Here is a 20,362-nt window from a genome sequence, read left to right on the forward strand (position 1 = left end):
TCACAACGGCGCAATGTGATTGGTTCGCTGCGTCTCACTTCGAATCGATTCGATAGTGAGAAGTGAAATGCAAACCCGTACTTACCCCTCTGTTCAAATAGTTATTTCGATCACAGGCGGACGATCTTAATCATTTGACCATCACCGCTTCAAATCAAATCCCATCCCATCCTTGACGATATCATGCTATAATTTCTTGAATTTGTCATTTCTGACAAGAACGTATAGTAATTTTTTTTTGTTTATTCCCTCGTTTTATTGAGGAGGAAAAGGGTACTAGCCCATACAGCCAAGTCTTTTGTATTGAATATTTATATATAAATAAGAGTGGCTAATATCCACTGAAGAAGAAGGCATAAGCCAAGTCTGAACGTATAGTAACGGCACTATCAGATTTTTTTTTTGACCAGATTGCTAAGTTGGAAATAACCTGAATTTGACCACTATAAACTCCTTATGAATTATTTTATCGTGATGATGGAATAACAAAGCATCTTTTTTGTAACAGGTGATGGATGAATCGGACCGGCCTCGTGTGCAAGCGACAACAGAGGAGCTGTTTTGTTTTTACCGTCTGTACATAAGTACGATTTGCAAAACTAAAATAATGTCTATGGTCGATCTAAGCCTTAATTGGTTAGTTTTGAAACATATTATTTTTATTTTTATTATAATCACTTTGTAATGGTACTCTTATACATACCATATACGTGTAACGTTTTGTAACATTCAGTGTACGTATATACTATTTGCAATTGAAAAAAAAATATTTATGTTAGGGTTTTTATCAACTTTTGTTTTGGGGTTCGTATTTTGATGTTAGTTATTTTTTCACTTTGACTCCATTTTCTACTACTATCGAACTGTCAGTCCAGCTGTGGCATGAGGTTGCTGCACAAACTGTCGACGTCCCACCTCGCAGAGTTCAAAGGGTGGTGGCAAGAAACATCAGTGGGTCGGCTGTATTTATAGTCCTCACAGAGTTTGTGCATCATTTCTTTACGCCAATTATATCACGGGTTTCCTGCAGGTATGTAAACGGGGGCACTGTGCAGGTGTAACACAGCTCTTGATTTGTTTACGTGGTAACATTTATAATATAGTCCAATTTATGGGCAAACAAAAAATGTATTCGCTCCCATATAATAAATTTGTAAAAATGTATAAAAATTCAGACTTTGTGTGGTCCTCATGTTCATTTGCAATTCACGTTTTCCTATCGAATCTTTTCACAATGAGACACAGCCAACCAATAGAGACATAAGCGTGAGATTGACACGATAGACTGCGTCTCTCCAATAAATATACCACAATGAATTTGAATTACAATTTCACAGATGGTTTACTTTCAGGTATTTTTGGTTTCACATCCAGAACTTGGTGTTGAATTGTATGCCGAATGTCTTTGTCAAAGTATTCCTTGCTGTATACGTGCCGGAAGAACATTTCTACCTAGATAAAATGGTGCCCTTGCTACGCGGTAAGCTTTATGCAAAAAATAACATGTATTCGTGTCACCTAATAAAAGATATAAATATTTTATTTGCAAAACACTTGTATAATTTGAATACCTTTAACACACTTCGGGCCTGTGATAAAGTATCTGATAATCTATATGCAACAGATAACGTTAAAAATTGTGTTTATTTGTGTCTAAATGGCCAATGAAACGAGTCAGATTTATTTTCCATTTATCTGTCACAAAATAGTATTTTAATCCTTCGAATTACTATGTATCTATTATCTGATTAAGAACCGGTCAATTTGAATATTGGTATAAGGTTTAAGTATTATATATACGAAAATCCTTGATCACAATCGTACGAGAGTTCAAGTTCGTTCTAATGTTGTGTTTGACTTCTACAATTTTCAGGTTACAAATTTGTAATAATCATTGCTGCGTTTTATGAACTGGTGAGATTAACATCTTGTAAAATGCTTCTGTTGCATTACATATGGATAGGCCTCGCTGAGAGAAGCCCATGGAATAGGTTAGTTATCAATACTATAATTGTCCACTATAATAGTTTTATATTTGCATGGTAAAAAAAAAACAACAATATTTAAGCCCACTGATACGTAAACGAAAGGTGTTGAATTTGCAAATTTTGTTTTAAGTGTAACAAACATTCTAACAAAACCCGACTTCATAATTTAAGATTGTAAAAATGCACCACTAAAACGCATTCAGCTAAATTGTGTGAAAGATCCTAAATTAATGTCAGTTTGTAAGGTCATCGCTTACGAGAAGAACCTTTAGTTTATAGCCATTTTCCTTGATTAGCTTTTGCAATCTGCGCGGGAGGAGTAATATTTGGTACATTTTATCTATGTCTTATGCTACTAGAGTAATAAGAAACAACATTAAAATGATTAAAAGTAACAAGCGTCATAATATAATATTATATATACCTACGTATTGAAATGGTCTGATGATGATCTGTGTTGAAAATTATGCAATCCTGCTGGATACGGGATATAAAAGAACTGAATTGTATGTACTACGACTTCTAGATTATATTAATTTTTATATTTTAGCTATGTAAATTATCATTAACTAGCTGCGCCCTGGGGCTTCGCTCCCGTGCCTCGATTTCAGGATAAAAAGTACGTGTTATTCCAGGTTATACTCCACCGAGTACAAAAATATACTTTTTCTATTCTTCTTTATGTTCTTACTATCTGCAAACTGGGATGCTATAAATATATTTATATATAATTTTCTTTCAAGAAGAGTTGATGCTCATCTTTTGCACTCCTTTTCCTCCTGATTTTCTCTTTTCTGTTTAGCTTTTATCTGTATTTCTTGGACACAATTTTGTTTGTATGTATTCATATATTGATATATATGTAGTCTTATGTATATATGCTTTGCTATTTATATTTTATATATGTAGTTATTATTGTATTTTAGTATGTGGTAGTACTAATTTGTGTTTAAGATATTTTTGCGCCGCACAACTTTTCTGTTTCTCCTAATGGTTAGCTGTGAGGGAATGCTTATAGCATTAAGTTCGCCATTTGTTTATAAGTATGTTTTTACTTGGAACAATAAAGTTTTATATATAAGTATAACATATATTAAAACACGTAGTTATAAAAAATATACTTACGTTTTAGTAGCATAGTAGGGCTATCTTCTTTATTAAACGCCATTGATTATCAGACTTTGTGACCAAATCCTACGGGAATCGCTTACAATTTTTGGGATAAAAAGTATTCTTGTCAAATAAAATTAAATAAATTACGATTTCATAAAATATGATTTAGCCATTTGAATTGAATAACAAATTATACTTGCACGCCTTTGCCTATATGTCAATTGTTTTGTTACTTAATAGTGAAATTTATTATTGAATGTTCCCGTCAGCTTTTTAATTTTGTCTTATCCACTTTATTATCTTTACTCGTAATAATTCATAAAAGTTTTTTTTAATTTTAGATGTTCCAAAGATTTTTCATACCCCGTTTCAAAAATGCCGAACATGACGGTCTCGTGTTACGTCATTGAAGATTTTAAGAAGTTAATTTCCGAAATTGTAGCTTCCAATCATACAATTAGTTTTTACAAATATGAATATACCGTAAAATATTCCAATGGTACTACAACATACTTTCAAGTTCCTCAATTGACATTTTTTAAGTAAGTATTGACTTCGATAATATTGGTCGTAGAATTTGACATGATCTATTAAAATCATAATATAATAATATTTGTTGACAAGCTAGAAGAATCAAATGCTCCAATTAAAATTGTAAAACTTCACACCTTTGAAGTAAAGGTATTTTTCTAAATTACAATTAATAAGAAGGTTTTTGCCCAGCAGTGGGACCTGAGAGCTACATAAAAATAAAAAATTTCTAAATTACTCAGTGGCGGTTGATAGATAGATCTATTTATGTACTAATTCTATCTATACTATTGGTGTTTAATTAACACAGTCATTGTATTATAAATATCTATATACCTACAGTCATGTTACCCAAATTAATTGCATGTTTTTTGTAAGTACTTAAAAGGAAAGGTTTACCATTGGGTAATGAGCGAATTGAACTCGCATATAGAGGTTCCAGTATCTTGATTATTTAGGCCACAATAGTAACTTTTATTCTTCGTGCATCTCACTGTTCGCAAAGCTCGGCAGATTGAGTAAAAATATACAAATAAGAATGACTATAATATATATACAAATATATACAAATAATATTTTCGTCATTTTGGTAATAAATTAAGTCTGTTCAGTTAAAAGAATTGTTGGTTGGTATTTGTGTCGTAAATATATATGTGTAACTCAATTGGTTTGTAGTTTTGGAACAAACTGAATGTCGGAGACTTACCGATTTTTCTACCTGATATGTGACGCTAAAATTTCGTAATTTGCAGGCTTTTATGGGATAGGAGGGTAACATCAATACAGCAAACAGAGTTTGGCGTTTATTTCCTAATAATATACGCTTTAGCGGCTCTCCATTATAATCAATTTTACAAAAAACTCATATGGAAGGTAAGTGCAAAAATAATTTCATACATTAAAAATGCTTGGAAATTAATGTTTTATTAAACATTTTCTTGTTTTAATATCTGCTTTATACATAAAGTTTAAGGGTTTTATAGACTAGTCTTGTTTTGAGTTGTCTTGTTGCCGCAAACTACCGTAACCATCACAATATTAATCAATTTATCCTATCTCTATTATAGATGTTATGACACACTCAAAATCCGAAGTTGAAACGTAAAGAAAAAACAATTTATCGTTCATTGGCATCTTTTGAGTATTTGTATAACAGCATGTTGGCACTACTCAGATCATTAAAAGGTTTTCATCATCAGCTCCACCTCGAGAGTAAATCCATGAGTCACTATAAAAAATATCGAAATCACTACGTGTACCGATAAAATGCAAAGAGTTTCCACGATTTTCGGATCGCATCATCAGACTGGATGTGGTGATTATGGATCCAAATTGAAAGCATACCCTTTGAAACAAAAATATAATTTTTGAAATCATACCTACCGTCTTCGCGTAATCGAGTAACATATATAAAAAAATATTACAACGAATTAACCTTATTTTTTTGAAATCTGTTTAAAAGAGGTTGCGGCTTTAAACAAGTTTACCCTATTATTCTTAAAAAAATATTAAAGTATACTTTAAGCTAAAGTGTGATTTGTCAGTGTCGCACTTTCTAATATTTGACACTGAAATAATTTCGCTTAAAAAAAAACTTTTTTTATAATTTAGAGGGCGTTGCCATAATTCTTAGCTTGATTTCACTATGTTTATATAGTGTTTTGTTTTCAGCTTTTAAAATTTGCAAATTATGCGGAAATTGCTATAACTTTGCTGATAACAATACATATATTTCTGAGTTATAACATTATTGATCCACATTTGAAAAATGTCAAACCTGTAACAATATTATACAATTCGAAAAGCCCAAAGGTAATTTGCAGTTTGAAATATTTTTTTATAAATCAAAGGTAGACTTTGGTACCAAGGTCGTCTGCGTTTGAAGGGCGAGAGAGGCGGTGTGATTACAGGGCACTGTGGCAAGAGATCCTAGGCCTCAAAGTAGGCAACGCGCGTGTGATACCCTTGGTGTTGCTTGTGTTGATAGGCTATGGTGACCACTTACCATCAGATGGGCCGCATGCCTGCCTGGTTGTATAAAAAAGGACATATCATTCGTGCTTGCCTCTGAACCGAGAGGTCCCGGATCCCCGGTCTGGTCAAGATGGAAAATGATATTTTTCTGATTGGCCCCGGGCCAATTGGATGTTTATTTATATATGTATTTGTTATGAAATATAGTATTGTTGAGTTATCATCCCATAACACAAGTCTCGAACTAACTTTGGAGTTAGCTCTGTCCTTAACTAGTCCTAATATATTTATTATTATTGATTTGATTTTGTTTTTATTATCTTTGACTTAAAATATTTTGTACTTAAATTTTCAGTTGGAAGTAGATGTAGTGTTATTAGCGTTAAATGCTCCACCAGTGATACATGTCTTGATTTCTAGAAGCTGTGCCGACCATAGTAAGGTATCTTTTTGATTACTAACCCTGTTTGTGGTGCGAGTCGAATGTTTGAAATCAATAGGATATAAGGGTTCGAATCCTATTTGTGTCGAAAGGAAAGCAGATCATTTTATCAATAACTAGTTTTTATCTGCGGTCATATTTCGGTCCTACTCATAATGCCACCATCAAACCATGGGCGCATTGGTAGGCTGGGTCCAAAAGCGTTTATTGAGTAGACAAAAGCATGAAGCGATCACAAACAAAATAATCGATTCGATCAAAATGGAAACTTGCAAAAAGTATAAGTTGAAAATTCAATATAATTTAACAGCAGCGACGCCCAGACCGAAACAGATTAATTCCTGTAAACGGAGAATAAAAATATGCCTCATAAATTGACAAAAAATGGCACGTTTATGAACCTTAGTATAATTATGGGCGTTTTAATAAATAAAATAATAAAATAAAAATTATTTATTGCAGGTACTTAGACCCATATTATTAAATTAAATTACATTACATTACATTAAACTATTTATAATTTTATGGATTCTTAGAAGGTTCACCTTGTCACATTCAGGTCATGTAACTCTGTGAATCTCCTGAAGACCGCTCCATCCATCCCTCGTCCCCGAATAAATGAAGGCGGTTTTAAAATTTTTGCCCTTACCGCCTTATTAATAAATATTTAATTCACTGATTAGGCTTGGAGTAGTAAATCTTTGCTTTGTCCCTCTCTCTCTTTTCAGCATTTGACATTGAAAGAACCGAGACAATACAAAGAATAACTATTCCGAGGCTAATCAGAGAATAAGGTTTTTATTAATAAGGGGGTTAGTGTTGGGACCTAAATTCTAAAGAAAATTTATCTCTAAATCTCCTTTTCAGATCCAATATAAATCTCTGAGTGCCTTGCTGGTAATATCCTTTTGGTCGTATACTTTTTTAAGCGGATTGATGTTTAAGTATCTCAAAGATTATTGTGATAATATCATGGGAGTGCACATAAGACAGTCATTATATAGTAATGCATTTTTTTTTTGTTGCAATAATATTTATTCGTTAATGCATATTTTCTTTTCGAGTGGTATCATTGCTGGAAGATCGATATCTAAACTCTTTCATCAAGAACTTGTCTTTTGCCGGCCGCTTCGCATGCATGAGTTATTCTGCGAAAGCGGAACACAAACTTTCACCCCCCATTATAGTCCATTGGAGTTTTGAAAAAAATAATCTGCCTCATGTATGAACTTGAGCCTTTATATGTATACGAAATTTCATCAGAATCCGTCCAGCGGTTTAGCTGTGAAAGCGGATCAGATAGACAGACTTTTGCATTTATTAGTATGCATAATATTAGTATGGATGTGTTAAAGAAAAGAGACAACAAATGTTTTCTAACATTTCGTATCATTGTGTGTGGGAGTACCTATAGAAAAAATATGTAGGTACGTACCTAATTGACGACCTCGGTGGCGCAGTGGTAAAGTGGCAAGAGCCACTGAACCGAGAGGTCCCGGGTTCGATCCCCGGTGGGGTCATGATGGAAATGATCTTTTTCTGATTGGCCCGGGTCTTGGATGTTTATCTATATATGTATTTGTTATAAAATAATAGTATCATTGAGTTAGTGTCCCATAACACAAGTCTCCAACTTACTTTGGAGCTATCTGAATATGTGTGATTTGTCCTAATATATACGAGTATAATATACGAGTATAACCTTCCAAATCAAATACGCGTGCACGGCAAGCCTGGGCATGTACGTTGATGGCAAGTTATAACATAAATTTAATTAATGTTTTTATTAAACTTTCAGATTCATCCGCCTTTTACTTCATATACGCAATATATTATTCACATTTTTTGCTTGGGAACATTTACTTCTTGATTACGCTTTTTGTAAAATTTATGGGGGACTTTTACATATTCGTAAGTTTTTCATATCATGTTTATATACATTTATATACTTTTCTTGAGTTGTCAACATTACGTGGCTGGTATCCATTCGGTCGATAAGTTTTTACGTATGGCGTGTGGCAAATCAAATGTTGTTAAGAGAAGACCAACTTTCTAATTAGTCGTGGAAAAGGATTTTAATAATTCTATTTCAAGCTCGGCAATACTATAGGCATAGTTTATGATCGCATATAGATATATGACGAAGATAATAAATATTGCACAATACACAGGCTTTTTTGCTCAGCAGGTGATGAATTCGATAAATTAATTCTAAATAATATTACGTATAATATATAGTACGTTTTACTCGCGGCTGGGGGTGAATTTCACGAGAGTTTTGAACTCTCATTAGTTATTTTGGGCTCTCATTAGTGTTTATTAAATTATACCATACACAGTAATAAATTTAATTATCTATTTTATAAGTAAAGTAGACGTGTGAACGCGGCGTGTGGCGTTTCATTCGTCGTGGCCGGCATTTTACGTTTCAGTAAAAATATATATTTTTTTAAATTAGACATAAAATAGGATAATTAAATTGATTACTGTGTATGGTACCATAAATACTAATGACAGTTCGCGGCGGAATTTAAAAAGATCGTGAAGTTCACTGAATGAAGAAATCATGATTTTCATACAAACTTTCACCCCTATTATAGTCATTTTGGGACTGATTTTTGAAACACAAAGTTTAAACGGATGTCTTTAACCATATGCACTTCAAATTTTTTTAAAATCGATCCAGCGGTTTAGCTGTGAAAGCGGAACATGCAGATTTTTGCATTTATGATATTAATTATAGCTTTTGTAAGACTTTGTTAATAATGCAATATATTTTTTTAGGTTATTACCTTCCATTGTTTGGTTGAAGCAATTATTTGTGAATGGAAGTTTGTCACAAGGATTATGGTTGGATCGTTTCTCTCGTTATTATCTTTGCTCCACTTTCTCATATGGAACTTTACTGTGAGCAATCCATGAAATTTACATTTCACGCTTTAATTATTCGTAGGGTCTTAATAAAATCTCAATCGACAAAACTTTTTATAGAAAAACACACACGTGATAAGTTCTTAGCGAAAACAAACCTGTCAAAAAATATATCCTCTTCTTCAGTTTTGTGTAATAAATATATTTATTATATGTATATTTAAAAAATATATCTGATGCGGCGATAACTGTTTTTGAGTGGACATGTAGCGATAATGCCTCAGATATAAGTATGTTCCGAAGAGACATGAAAAAATGCAACATTGACCCTGCTCTTTGGGAATCCCTGGCTGCAAAGAGGCCTGACTGGAGACGCTTGGTACAGGAAAATGTACAAAACTTTGAAGAACACAGGAGAGATGAGTTTGATGCGAAAAGGGAGGAAATTAAAAGTAGACCACCTGCCTCTATACAATACAATTATATTGATGGTATTCTCACATGTCCGCACTGCTCTAGAACATTTAGGGCCAAAATAGGATACTTAGCCATTTTAAGGCACATCGACGAAACATTATACAACGCCGAAACAGATGATCTGTCACCGTGTATATTTATTTGAAATCTCTAAACCATAAATAATTCTACGGAATTCTGGCATTTGTAGTATAGATATCTAACTGTGAAGTGCGGGTTAGTATTTCGCATCTCACCATCGAATCGATTCGAAATGATACACAGCGAACCAATCACATTGCGCCATTGTGACGCATGACTTCGAAAATGTCAAACCGCACTTCGCTCACTGATGAATTGATTACACGTAAATTTGAATTAAACTCTTTGTTTTAGGTTTTAACGATGTTGATGTTATACATGAAGTGTATTTCGATTCTTATTGAAATGGTTGGTATCTATATACTGTATCCGCTGAGCAGACTTGTCGAAGATATAACATTCTATAGTGGTAGCGAACCGCATATTTTACAACAATATTGTCTAAGACTTGTGCCGTTTTTTGTTGGTGTAAGTGCGTACATTTTTGTAAAATTACCTTTTCATTGAAGACAGACACAGAAGAATAAGAATTATGTATTAAGAAATAAAACACAAAACCGAATACCAACATCGTTGCTTGATTTAAAACGACGTTGTTTTAAATAGACGTTTTGTTTTCAGTATAAAATATATGAATTCTTAGTGCAAATACATAAACCAACTATTCGCTTGTTTTGGTGGATACCGGTCGCGTTTCTTATTGCTGGGATGCTTTTCACTATATATGATATACTTTATCTGCAAGGACGGGTATGTTTACTGATTTAATTTTCATTACAAATGTATCATCAAGTTGTATGAAATGCAGCGTTGTTGATCCAGCGAAAGGTCCAGTTTGCTGCTTCCAGTGAGAGAAAAGCATACCACTAAAGTTAATAGAAAAAAGTTACATGTGTATGCACCAATTGCCATACTTACTCTCTTCTAAGCGTTTCCCCGATGGTTTATATAGTGTTACAAAGCCTGGTTTTTGGCCCCCGATGCAAAAAGAGGGGTGTTATAAGTGACCGCTATATATATATATATATATAGATATAAATACATAGACAGACAGACACACTTAGCGGTCACTTATATATATATATTTTTTTCACTTATACTTTTTCAGTCCGAGTAGCATCTTCTGTATGTATCGTTACATTTGTCTGTACAATTAAATTTCTCTAATAATTTTGACTCCTTACCAAAATTTATTCGGCTACGCGAACGAAGTCGCAGGTATCAGCTAGTAACAAATAAACTTGTACCTACTTTTCTCCTCCACTTTGCACGGGCTTTATCATCTTTATTTATTTGACGACCTCGGTGGCGCAGTGGTAAAGTACTTTCCTCTGAACCCAGAGGTCCCGGGCTCGATCCCCGGTCGGGTCATGATGAAAAATGATATTTTTCTGATTGGCCCGGGCCAATCTCAATATCAATAATCGGAAAAATACCATTCTTGGATGTTTATCTATATGTATTTGTTTTGAGTTAGTAGTCCCATAACACAAGTCTCGAACTTACTTTGGGGCTTGCTCAGTCTGTGTGATTTGTCCTAATATATTTATTAATTATTTGTTAGTCCACTGGCACGCATATCATTGTCACTTAGTTTAGGTTTACATCCTCGGCCAGGGCCAGGCGAAAGTTGTATAGCCAAATATTTGCTCTCCACGTAATTTGCTGGTATACTGCAGCTATGTCGAGATCATAGAAGCTATCTTTTATGATCTCGAATAAGTATAACTCTTGGTGTTCCACTAGACCACTAGTGGCTATTGACCTTTTAATTTTTTTATAGTAACATAGGCAAAAGAAAATATTTTAAAAGCTTCAACCATACAAAAACATCAATTTAAACGCAGATCGCTAAAAGAATTTTGGTCAAAGGATAATAATGAAAGTCAAAAGCAGTACTTAAATCTATAGCGACCATAATAGAGCATCAATTTTAATGGATATTTATGTTAAAAGCAGTATTAGTAATAGTGCAAAATTTTACATAGCTTTATATTTTACACAATAATTGACTGAATTTTTTGCATCAAGGCTACCTTTTGCCCTTTTAATGATTATATTTTGTGCACTAACGTTTAAATAAAAATTACTTTTGCCACTTTCTTATTATATATAATATAATTAGTTTTCATTGTAATTATAATGATTTCAAATACAACTCATTTTATAAGTGTTTATTTTGATAGTTGTATCAATTTAATATTTTTTTAAGTGTACATAATAATAATTTTGACATCAAAATTTCAGAATTACTTTAGCTTATTTTGCCCTATTCCTGAATGGGGACCGGTGGATTTTAAAAAACGACGAAATCGAAAATTGTTTAAGAAACATGAAGTAAGTAACATCTAATACTAGTTTTTAGTGTGAACATGTAACAGCAAATCAAACTATTTTAATTCATTGCGAATTCGACCCTATTACCAAAGTATAGATTCTAATCAGGATTGACAAGCGGCTCACTAATCCTAGGTTATAGTTGATTTAAACCTCTACAACTGTCGTAGTCGTTTAACGCTATGACATCTGGGATAGCACAACCAGTTGTGCAACCAGTTCTAATTGTAAAATCTGTAAAGCTTTGATTTCGTTTCTCGTTTGTTTCATACCACCACATAGTCTCTTAAATTGATTAAAAAATAGCATTATTACAAAAGTTTACCTCTTTGGAAATGTCCATCACTTCACTACCAATAATATTGGGGAAATTCTATGCAATTTTTTTACCCCATGTAATGAATTACACACATCCAGTTAGACCAACATTTAGTTCACAGATAAGATAGACCACAGATAAGATAGACTATCCAATTTTATTTTTTGTAATTATTTTAAGTTTGTAAATGGAGTCTGATTTTCATTCTAAAAATATGACCACTAAACTGCGGATGTCGTGTGAGGTAACTGAGATAACATATAGCATACCTAAATATTGACGTGAGATTACAATCGATTTTAAAAATCTCACAGCCTATACATTAATATTTAAAAATTTGGTACTCGGTCTCTGTGTTTCAGGCCATCACCGCCGAGAGCGCAACCATTGAAATTCTAGAATGAGAAAGAGTAATTAAAAAAAAAATCTGTTCCAGTATATTGGATCCCAGGCTGACCGTGATCTGAGCAGACACATGCTTAGCAGAGACGAGTGTGACCTCGTGCATTTGGACCTCAAATATGAAAGCTTCAGGCGGTCCACTAATGTTCCATATTTCTCATACGAATATGAAAGCAATAAGAAGAAGTTGTAGTTTATTTTTTAAGTAGGTACCTACACCTATCTGTGTAGATTTATATACAAAGGGGGTTGCACCGTCAACTCGCAGTAAAACAATTACGCCATTTTGTCTAAACGTCAGCGGCGTGTCGTTTAAAGTGAACGTCAAATTTGACGGTGCAAACTCACCCTGACTAAACTTCGAACCTACCTCTATACTTAATTCATCCCCTTTTATTTTTGCGTCTGATAGGCATGTAGCATTTAACAATTGTTGTGTTCTGTAGAATATCGCGTTGTTTTATTGAAAAGTAGATTAAAAATAATTAAATGGAAGTAATAAGTTGTTTTATTGTGTTACCTATTTGAATTGAAAACAGTGCGAGTAGTGCGGCTTTGCTATTCACATCTCACCATCAGTCCGACATTGTGATGCATCGATAGCCACACCGCAATGTGATTGGTTCCTTCACTACGAATCGACTCGATGGTAAGATGCAAATAGTAAAATCGCACCACGCACGCCGTACTTCGAGTCGATTCGCACTGAGACGCAGCTAGTCGATTCGCACAGATGCAGTTGGTCGATTGACACTGAGACGCGGCTAATTTAACAGTGTGCCAGTTTTAGATAGGCACTGAGACGCGGCTAATTTAACAGTGCCAATTTTACACACGTGGTATTAGTAGGTACTCTGTAAGGAGTGCCAAAGTATTTGCTCGTACGTGGATCACTTTTACGGTTGTAACAATAAATGATTTTTGACTCGTGGACACTGGACCAATTATTCTTTGATCGGTATGATGAGACCGCTTACTTTAATTAGAAGCAAAAATAAAAGCTAATTAGTGTCGTTGATCTCATCAATATGAAAAAAAAACCAGTTCGATTACAGCAAGCAACGAGTCATGTCACTGAAATGACTGTAGCTCCATTGTTTCTTGCTCGAGTTGTCTGTGTTCACAAAAACATATTATATACTGTAGTCCGTGTGGCGGATCTGAATCCCGCGAAAGTTTGCTCCATATTCATTCATTGGGGACAGTACTAGACTGACGTCATAAAAACCTACCTGTCTTTAAATAAAACTAACTAAGTTTTCCACCGATCAAACCATTTCTAAATACTAGTGGATGGACTTAGCAAGCGGAGTTTAATTAAGAATCTCAACTCTTGAGTACACTTGGAAGATTAACTCCCATTACAATTGGTTCTTATCACTCTCATAATAGAGATATGGAACATTGGTGGACCGCCTGAAGCTTTCATATTTGAGGTCCAAATGCACGAGGTCACACTCGTCTCTGCTGAGAATATATCTGCCCAGTTCGCGCTCAGCCTGGGATCCAATATACTGGAACAGAAAGACATTTTTGAAAAATAGTAAAATGTTACTCTACTCATATTTGTGATTTCGTAGTGCGTTCACGACGGTGTTCGTCCAATATCTAAAGCTCGCATAAAAATTTTTAGAATGTTGATATTTCATGTGGTTTTTAGAAACTTAACTGATTACAAAATTAAAATTATGCATTTGCTAGTTAAAGATATCTAGAATCTCAATCCATTTATGGGTCATAAATGTACCAACTCGATCTTTGTACTCAATGTAAGTAGTATAGGTACAGTCAAAAGTTTGGTTTTAAATATAGCCATTGAACACCGAGAATTTCACAATATTATTGAAGTGAGATAGCGGGACGATCTAAACAAAATTGAGCGTGATTGGCAACAAATGGCAGATAGAAACCTATGGTATATGAGAGGCCTTCGTCCTGACTTGAGGTAAACTTCTAATGGACCGTGGTAGCCTATCGTATAATTATGCTGTTTTATTTATAAGCAACTGAGTTGGTATAAAACGAATGGATGGATAACGAAAAAGTGTCATGGGACTACTTCAGTTGGAGAGGGTTAAAAACAGACTTGCAGATATAATCCTCGATGTATCAGTCTATAGATATATAGTCTTTTGATCCATATTCCGAAGAAATAAGGTTCAGATATATGAGTGTACTTTTGCAGCCGACCGTAGATATAAAAATTATATTAGGAGCTAATTACTTCATGTCATTTAAAAAAATTTCGACATTGCCTTTTATTATAATCCGCTGGTCTCCGAGAACTCTGAAAAATATTTTAATATGAATAAAAATGCTGTGCAATTTGAGTACCGACGTACATATAAATGTTTAATTTGATAAACATACAGTTTTGTTTCTGATACAATTATAAATAGTAAACTACTTGCGATGAAAAAAAATCTTATATCTGTAACAACGAAATTTAAAATGACAGAAATAATAATACTGCTTCAAACACAGATCCTTTTACCAAAAAAACGGATCCTTTTTTATTTACCACGTTACTACTACGTTAACTAACGCTTAAATTTATATAGTTTGTCCAACTTGTTGATTCAGATAATCATGAGATATTTGATATTTTATGAAGCGAATACAAGCAAATTACTGTTTCGCTATCCTGTTTCCGCCTGTTTTTTGCAGAAGAGGCAAAGAAGTGCTAGCTTGAAGTCATCAAATATAATATGCGTGCCAATGGTCTGACAACTAATGATACCGAAGAGCTTAAGAAATGGAGAAAACGTAGGAAACCGAACCCCAATGTGTACTTTCAGAAGTGGCATGGCCGATGGCGCTTACACACTATTCAAATTATATCAGTGAACAGTTTTTCTCTCGATGTTCTTCTTCACTGGAAGCAAGCAAAAATCTCGGACTTTTCGCTGGACCTGCAACGCTTCATTGTGATACATATAAAAATTAAATCAGTAAACATACCCGTCCTTGCAGATAAAGTATATCATACAAAGTGTAAATCATCCCCGCAATAAGAATCACGACCGGTACACACCATAAATAAATAAGACTTGATTTGTCATAACGTAGTTTACTTAAGTCATATATCTTGTACTAAAAAACATAAACATACTTAATAAAGTATTTTTATTGTATTATTAGATATAGATATATCTTTACGATCAATTTATAAATCACAACCCCGACATCATCCACAATCTGTGATGATTAGGAACAGACCAGTTGCCAATAGACACGAAGCAAACCATTATAGATGTAAATCAATTAAATTTGATATTAGAAGTACTCAAAACCAGAAAAAGTGATATTTAGAAATGGTATTAACAGAATTGGTTATTATTAGAAGAATACTAGAACAGTTGTCAACTCAAACATGTATTTTAAAATCGATTTTTACAAAAAGTTTTAGATTTTTTGACAATTTAATGTTACGATTTGACACATGTAGGGTAAATATCGATATAGAACGAATATCGAATTTCACAAAAACTTACGCCAACAAAAAACGGTACGGTTCTTAGGCAACACTTTTGTAAAATATGCGGTTGGGTACCACTGTAGAATGTTATGTCCTCGATCAGTCTGCCCAGTGGGTACAGTAAATAAACTCCAATTAATTCAACAAGAAGTGCGAAGCACTTCGTGTATACCATCCGAATCATTAAGATCTAAAAAAGTACCAAATAATTTTTAAAAAATATTGCAAGTTTTTATGTATAGATTAATCAGCGGAAGTAATTCACCGATTTCAAAAATTATTTCACCAATATGTAGAATGGAATCTCATGGTGGATATAGGCTCTATATTATTCCATAAAATTACAAGGACTTTCCATGTTAACTGAATTTGCAAGGCTAAGCTAAATCGGCGAAAAAATGGTCGATCGAAAGTTTTCCTCTTGGACACTGCTTTATCAGTGACAGATCAATGGTTTCAGTCAACCAGTCATCTAATGGCACATGGCATGATGATATGCAATATAATTTCAGAGTACATTCCTGGTCTTGTACTAAAATATATTGCCGAACTACTGTCACCTTATAAGTTGGAGTTGTTGCTAGAGATTTAATGATTATTTTTCAATTCGGACCCGTAGTTCTAGAGGCTAACGACTTCAAATATATCTATCATAAATCTGTCGACATAAAAACTTAAGTCTTTTTAAAACATGATTTTTTAACAACAAAAATGAATGTTGATTTCTTACATCCAATATTGGAAACAAATCTTCCAAATTGTTCAATAGTAGCGACGCCCTTACAGATCTAATAATATGGATCTATCGATCGATATTATTAGACCTGTAAGTGCCTTAAGCTATCAAATGATATCTCATTTGATAGCTTAAGTTAACTTAAAGTATTAAAACTAAGGCTTTTAGCTGCTAGAAATTTCATACATTATCTTTCCATATTATAAAATGGACCAAAGCCATTAACGAAACAGATGATGCAACCATAATCCGTGTGATAAATTTCCATTCGCAAATAATAGCTTCCACCAAACAATGGAATGTAATAATCTGAAAAAAAATAAATAAATAATAAATAAATAAATATATTGGGACAAATCACACAGATTGAGCTAGTCCCAAAGTAAGTTCGAGACTTGTGTTATGGGATACTAACTCAACGATACTATATTTTATAATAAATACATATATAAATAAACATCCAAGACCCGGGCCAATCAGAAAAAGATCATTTTCCATCATGACCCGACCGGGGATCGAACCCGGGACCTCTCGGTTCAGTGGCAAGAACCTTACCACTGCGCCACCGAGGTTGTAAAAATAAATATTATACCTGTCAATGATAAGGTTTAAACTTTCGAAAATGTATAACATACTTAAGAATTACATTGTTAACGACATACGTATGTATTCACATAGTAAAATTAATTTCATCTGAGCAGCAGTGGGCATTTCGAAATGTCAGAAGTTTGCATCTTTTTGAGAAATTACAATATAATATCAAATTTGACGTGGAGAAAAATGGTTTGCATTTCAAATTTTGAGCTACTTATATTGTTTTTGAGAGGTACACGCAAAACCATCAGAAATGTGAGTATCAGAAAAATCTAATAATGTAATAACTATGCAAAAACTTACAAATATGTAAAAATCCGCCATAAGTTTTACAAAAAGTGTAATTACAGGTATTAAATAAAATTAATTGAGTCGTCTGCAAGCTAGTTGAATTCCCAAAAAACTTTCTAAATTCTTGAGACAGGTACCTACCTATCTCAAGAATATGTTATTTTGGAATTCAACTGAACTACAGAGTACCTACTCTATACTTTATTATTATGAAATGAAACCTTAGACAAATTAAATTTAGAAATGTAAAAATCAATATAAACATACAAACATACTTTTAAATTTTAATATTAGTTAGGACAGGACAGGATTAGTTAGGAAATTAGGACAATCAAAGAAATAATATTTCATTTCCATTTTTATAAATAAAGACAAAATCTATGGCGATTGAGAGCAGATCAAAAACGTGTATGCTCTGTTTGATCTGATTCTAGAATGCAGGTAACGTATCGTATACATATTTATACAATAATCTTATATATATGTCAGCCAGTTGGCGAACCGAATATAGGTACAAGGTATTTTTTTTATTGCGTAAATTTTGAGTGCTCTCAAATTTATGATGAAACTGAGTCAATATCGAAAGATGTCAGTAATTACAAAAACCATTTGGTCTTCCATACAAATTGGCAGATGGAAAGTCGAACATGTTTTCATTCTTCTTTTATTGTTTCTTTCTTACGGCAGTAAGTATCGTTGTATTCTACTTACTTAGCTTATTGTGAAAATTTGTGCACTGAATAAAAAAAAATACAATTTATAAAATATCATCACTATTTATGCAAAATTATAAGTATTAAGGCGTATTCTGGAACTCCAAGCCCAATAATAAGTTAAACAATGATCTTGCGCAGATCCGCGCAAGCGCATTTGCTTTTATAAAATCCGTATTACGTAAGAAGACCCGCAGACGTGGCGCTACTGTCGCTGTATACAACAATATGGCTTATATATTATTGATAGTTTCTCATATTTCCCCGGGCCTTCATTCGTGGTATACTATCTAGTCGTCTTGGACCACGTGATAAACGGATATTTTTTTCATAAAACGCGATTCATAAACACAACAGAAGGACCCGAAGCCGTAACAGGAATATTTCAAGCGACCATATTCACAGCCCCGCCCCGAGTAGAAAGATAAACACTGCCCCCCATTTATATCGCATTCACTTTCTTCCATTTTGCCTGTGAAATAAACAAAAATAAAAATGTAATTTTTGCCACAAGCTTTTATTGTTTACGGAGAGTTCCCAAAATTCCCATGTTCGTGCTGTAAACGTTTGAGGAGTGTGTTTCGTTTGTAGCCGATCCGGGCTGCACTATCGGGTCACACTTATCATAATGATGCATTGTCATGGAAACTGAAGCGACGTGAGAAATTTCAACTCTGTAGGTCAAATGGAAGGAGGAGAAATCCAACTTGCAAGATTTGATTACAGACAAATGGGACAGGAGGAACTAAATGAAAGCTTTAACAAGCCAATAGTTTTATATCGACTATTTTTGTGTTGTTTCTTTCTGTCTGTAAATAATCTTAGATGTATGTCAGCCAGTTGGCGAACCGAATATAGGTACAAGGTATTTTTTTATTGCGCAAATTTTGAGTGCTCTCTTTTTGTGTTGACTATTTTTGTGTTGTTTTTTATAGTTCTTGTCTGTCTTTCTGTCTGTATGTTTATTTCCAATTATTATTAATAGGGTAATTATTTACTATTATACTTTAAAAAAAAACAAGTATGTATTATATAATCTCAAATTTAACTTACCAAAAAAAGCAGAAGCTGTGTAAAAGTTAAGAATTATTAACAAAAACGAAATTCTAAACAACATTTTCGAAGCGAGTGATGGCGGTAAAACTTTAAATAAACTATTGACATTTGATTTTTTGCTTTGCCAATAAATAAATTGTTATGCTTTACGCGATTAGTCATGGAAATGTTCTTATAATAGGTTAGTGTGACTAGAATTCTATTAATAAATAATACGTTAAATAAACGATAAATAGTGATAAAATAAACTTCGGTGTGGTGACAGCACCCAGTTAAAAAGAAAACACATTATAATTTAATTTTCAGGTCGATAAGGATCTTTTAACACTTAAATTACAAATAACGTTGTCGTAAAATCAAAAATTATTGAGGGTAATAATGGAACCGATGAAAAAAATACTAACATTTTCATAATTCGTTTTTTGAAATGAAAATTTACATGATCATAAGCAGCGACATCTTTACCGAGCCAGAAGTTTGCCAACATGTACGACATTGAGTTCGAAACTGATCGTTAAATACTTTAACGACCTCGGTGGCGCAGTGGGAAACTGCTTGCCTCTGAACCGACAGGTCCCGGGTTCGATCCCCGGTCGGGTCATGATGGAAAAAGATCTTTTTCTGATTGGCCCGGGTTTTGGATGTTTATCTACATGTATATTTGTTATAAAATATAGTATCGTTGAGTTAGTATCCCATAACACAAGTCTCGAACTTACTTTGGGGCTAGCTCAATCTGTGTAGTTTGTCCTAATATATTTGTTTTTTTATTTAAAAAATAGCAAACCAAATAATAAAAATTGCTTACCATTGCGGAGAATGGTGTCCGATATTAATAATAATTGCCGTACCAACAGCCAACATATTTAATAATAGTATTTCACGTTAAAATATTTTTTTTCCATAAAACGTTCCAAGCATAGCTAATTTTGTACATTCGAGTGTATTAACTGTCTAAA

At 33.4% G+C, this 20,362-nt stretch overlaps 1 protein-coding gene and 1 long non-coding RNA gene across 5 annotated transcripts in view; one reads left to right on the forward strand and one right to left on the reverse strand.

Moving 5' to 3' along the window:
* LOC128670199 (uncharacterized) overlaps positions 1 to 13,025 on the forward strand; it is a 19,413-nt gene extending 6,388 nt beyond the window's left edge. For 2 of the 4 annotated variants that reach the window (XM_053745671.2, XM_053745673.1), the window contains 14 exons: positions 509 to 636; positions 1,353 to 1,480; positions 1,874 to 1,991; positions 3,443 to 3,643; positions 4,385 to 4,505; positions 5,304 to 5,444; positions 5,962 to 6,048; positions 6,916 to 7,051; positions 7,847 to 7,959; positions 8,833 to 8,955; positions 9,772 to 9,945; positions 10,099 to 10,227; positions 11,725 to 11,814; positions 12,570 to 13,025. In XM_053745671.2, coding sequence (XP_053601646.1) covers positions 509 to 636; positions 1,353 to 1,480; positions 1,874 to 1,991; positions 3,443 to 3,643; positions 4,385 to 4,505; positions 5,304 to 5,444; positions 5,962 to 6,048; positions 6,916 to 7,051; positions 7,847 to 7,959; positions 8,833 to 8,955; positions 9,772 to 9,945; positions 10,099 to 10,227; positions 11,725 to 11,814; positions 12,570 to 12,728 — 1,848 coding nt within the window. In that variant the 3' untranslated portion in view covers positions 12,729 to 13,025. Of the gene's footprint in view, positions 1 to 508; positions 637 to 1,352; positions 1,481 to 1,873; positions 1,992 to 3,442; positions 3,644 to 4,384; positions 4,506 to 5,303; positions 5,445 to 5,961; positions 6,049 to 6,915; positions 7,052 to 7,846; positions 7,960 to 8,832; positions 8,956 to 9,771; positions 9,950 to 10,098; positions 10,228 to 11,724; positions 11,815 to 12,569 lie in introns of those variants that run through there. The other 2 variants (XM_053745672.1, XM_064435993.1) reach the window with 2 other exon arrangements.
* A 5,365-nt stretch (positions 13,026 to 18,390) lies between these two features.
* Positions 18,391 to 20,037, reverse strand: LOC128670206 (uncharacterized). The gene is made up of 2 exons (XR_008404739.1): positions 19,401 to 20,037; positions 18,391 to 18,819 (listed from the first exon to the last, which is right to left on the reverse strand). It is a non-coding gene; the product is annotated as an uncharacterized LOC128670206 (long non-coding RNA).
* Between the last annotated feature and the right edge of the window lie 325 nt (positions 20,038 to 20,362).

This window comes from Plodia interpunctella, chromosome 5, assembly GCF_027563975.2.
Source record: "Plodia interpunctella isolate USDA-ARS_2022_Savannah chromosome 5, ilPloInte3.2, whole genome shotgun sequence".
NCBI classification, from domain to species: Eukaryota; Metazoa; Arthropoda; class Insecta; order Lepidoptera; family Pyralidae; genus Plodia; species Plodia interpunctella.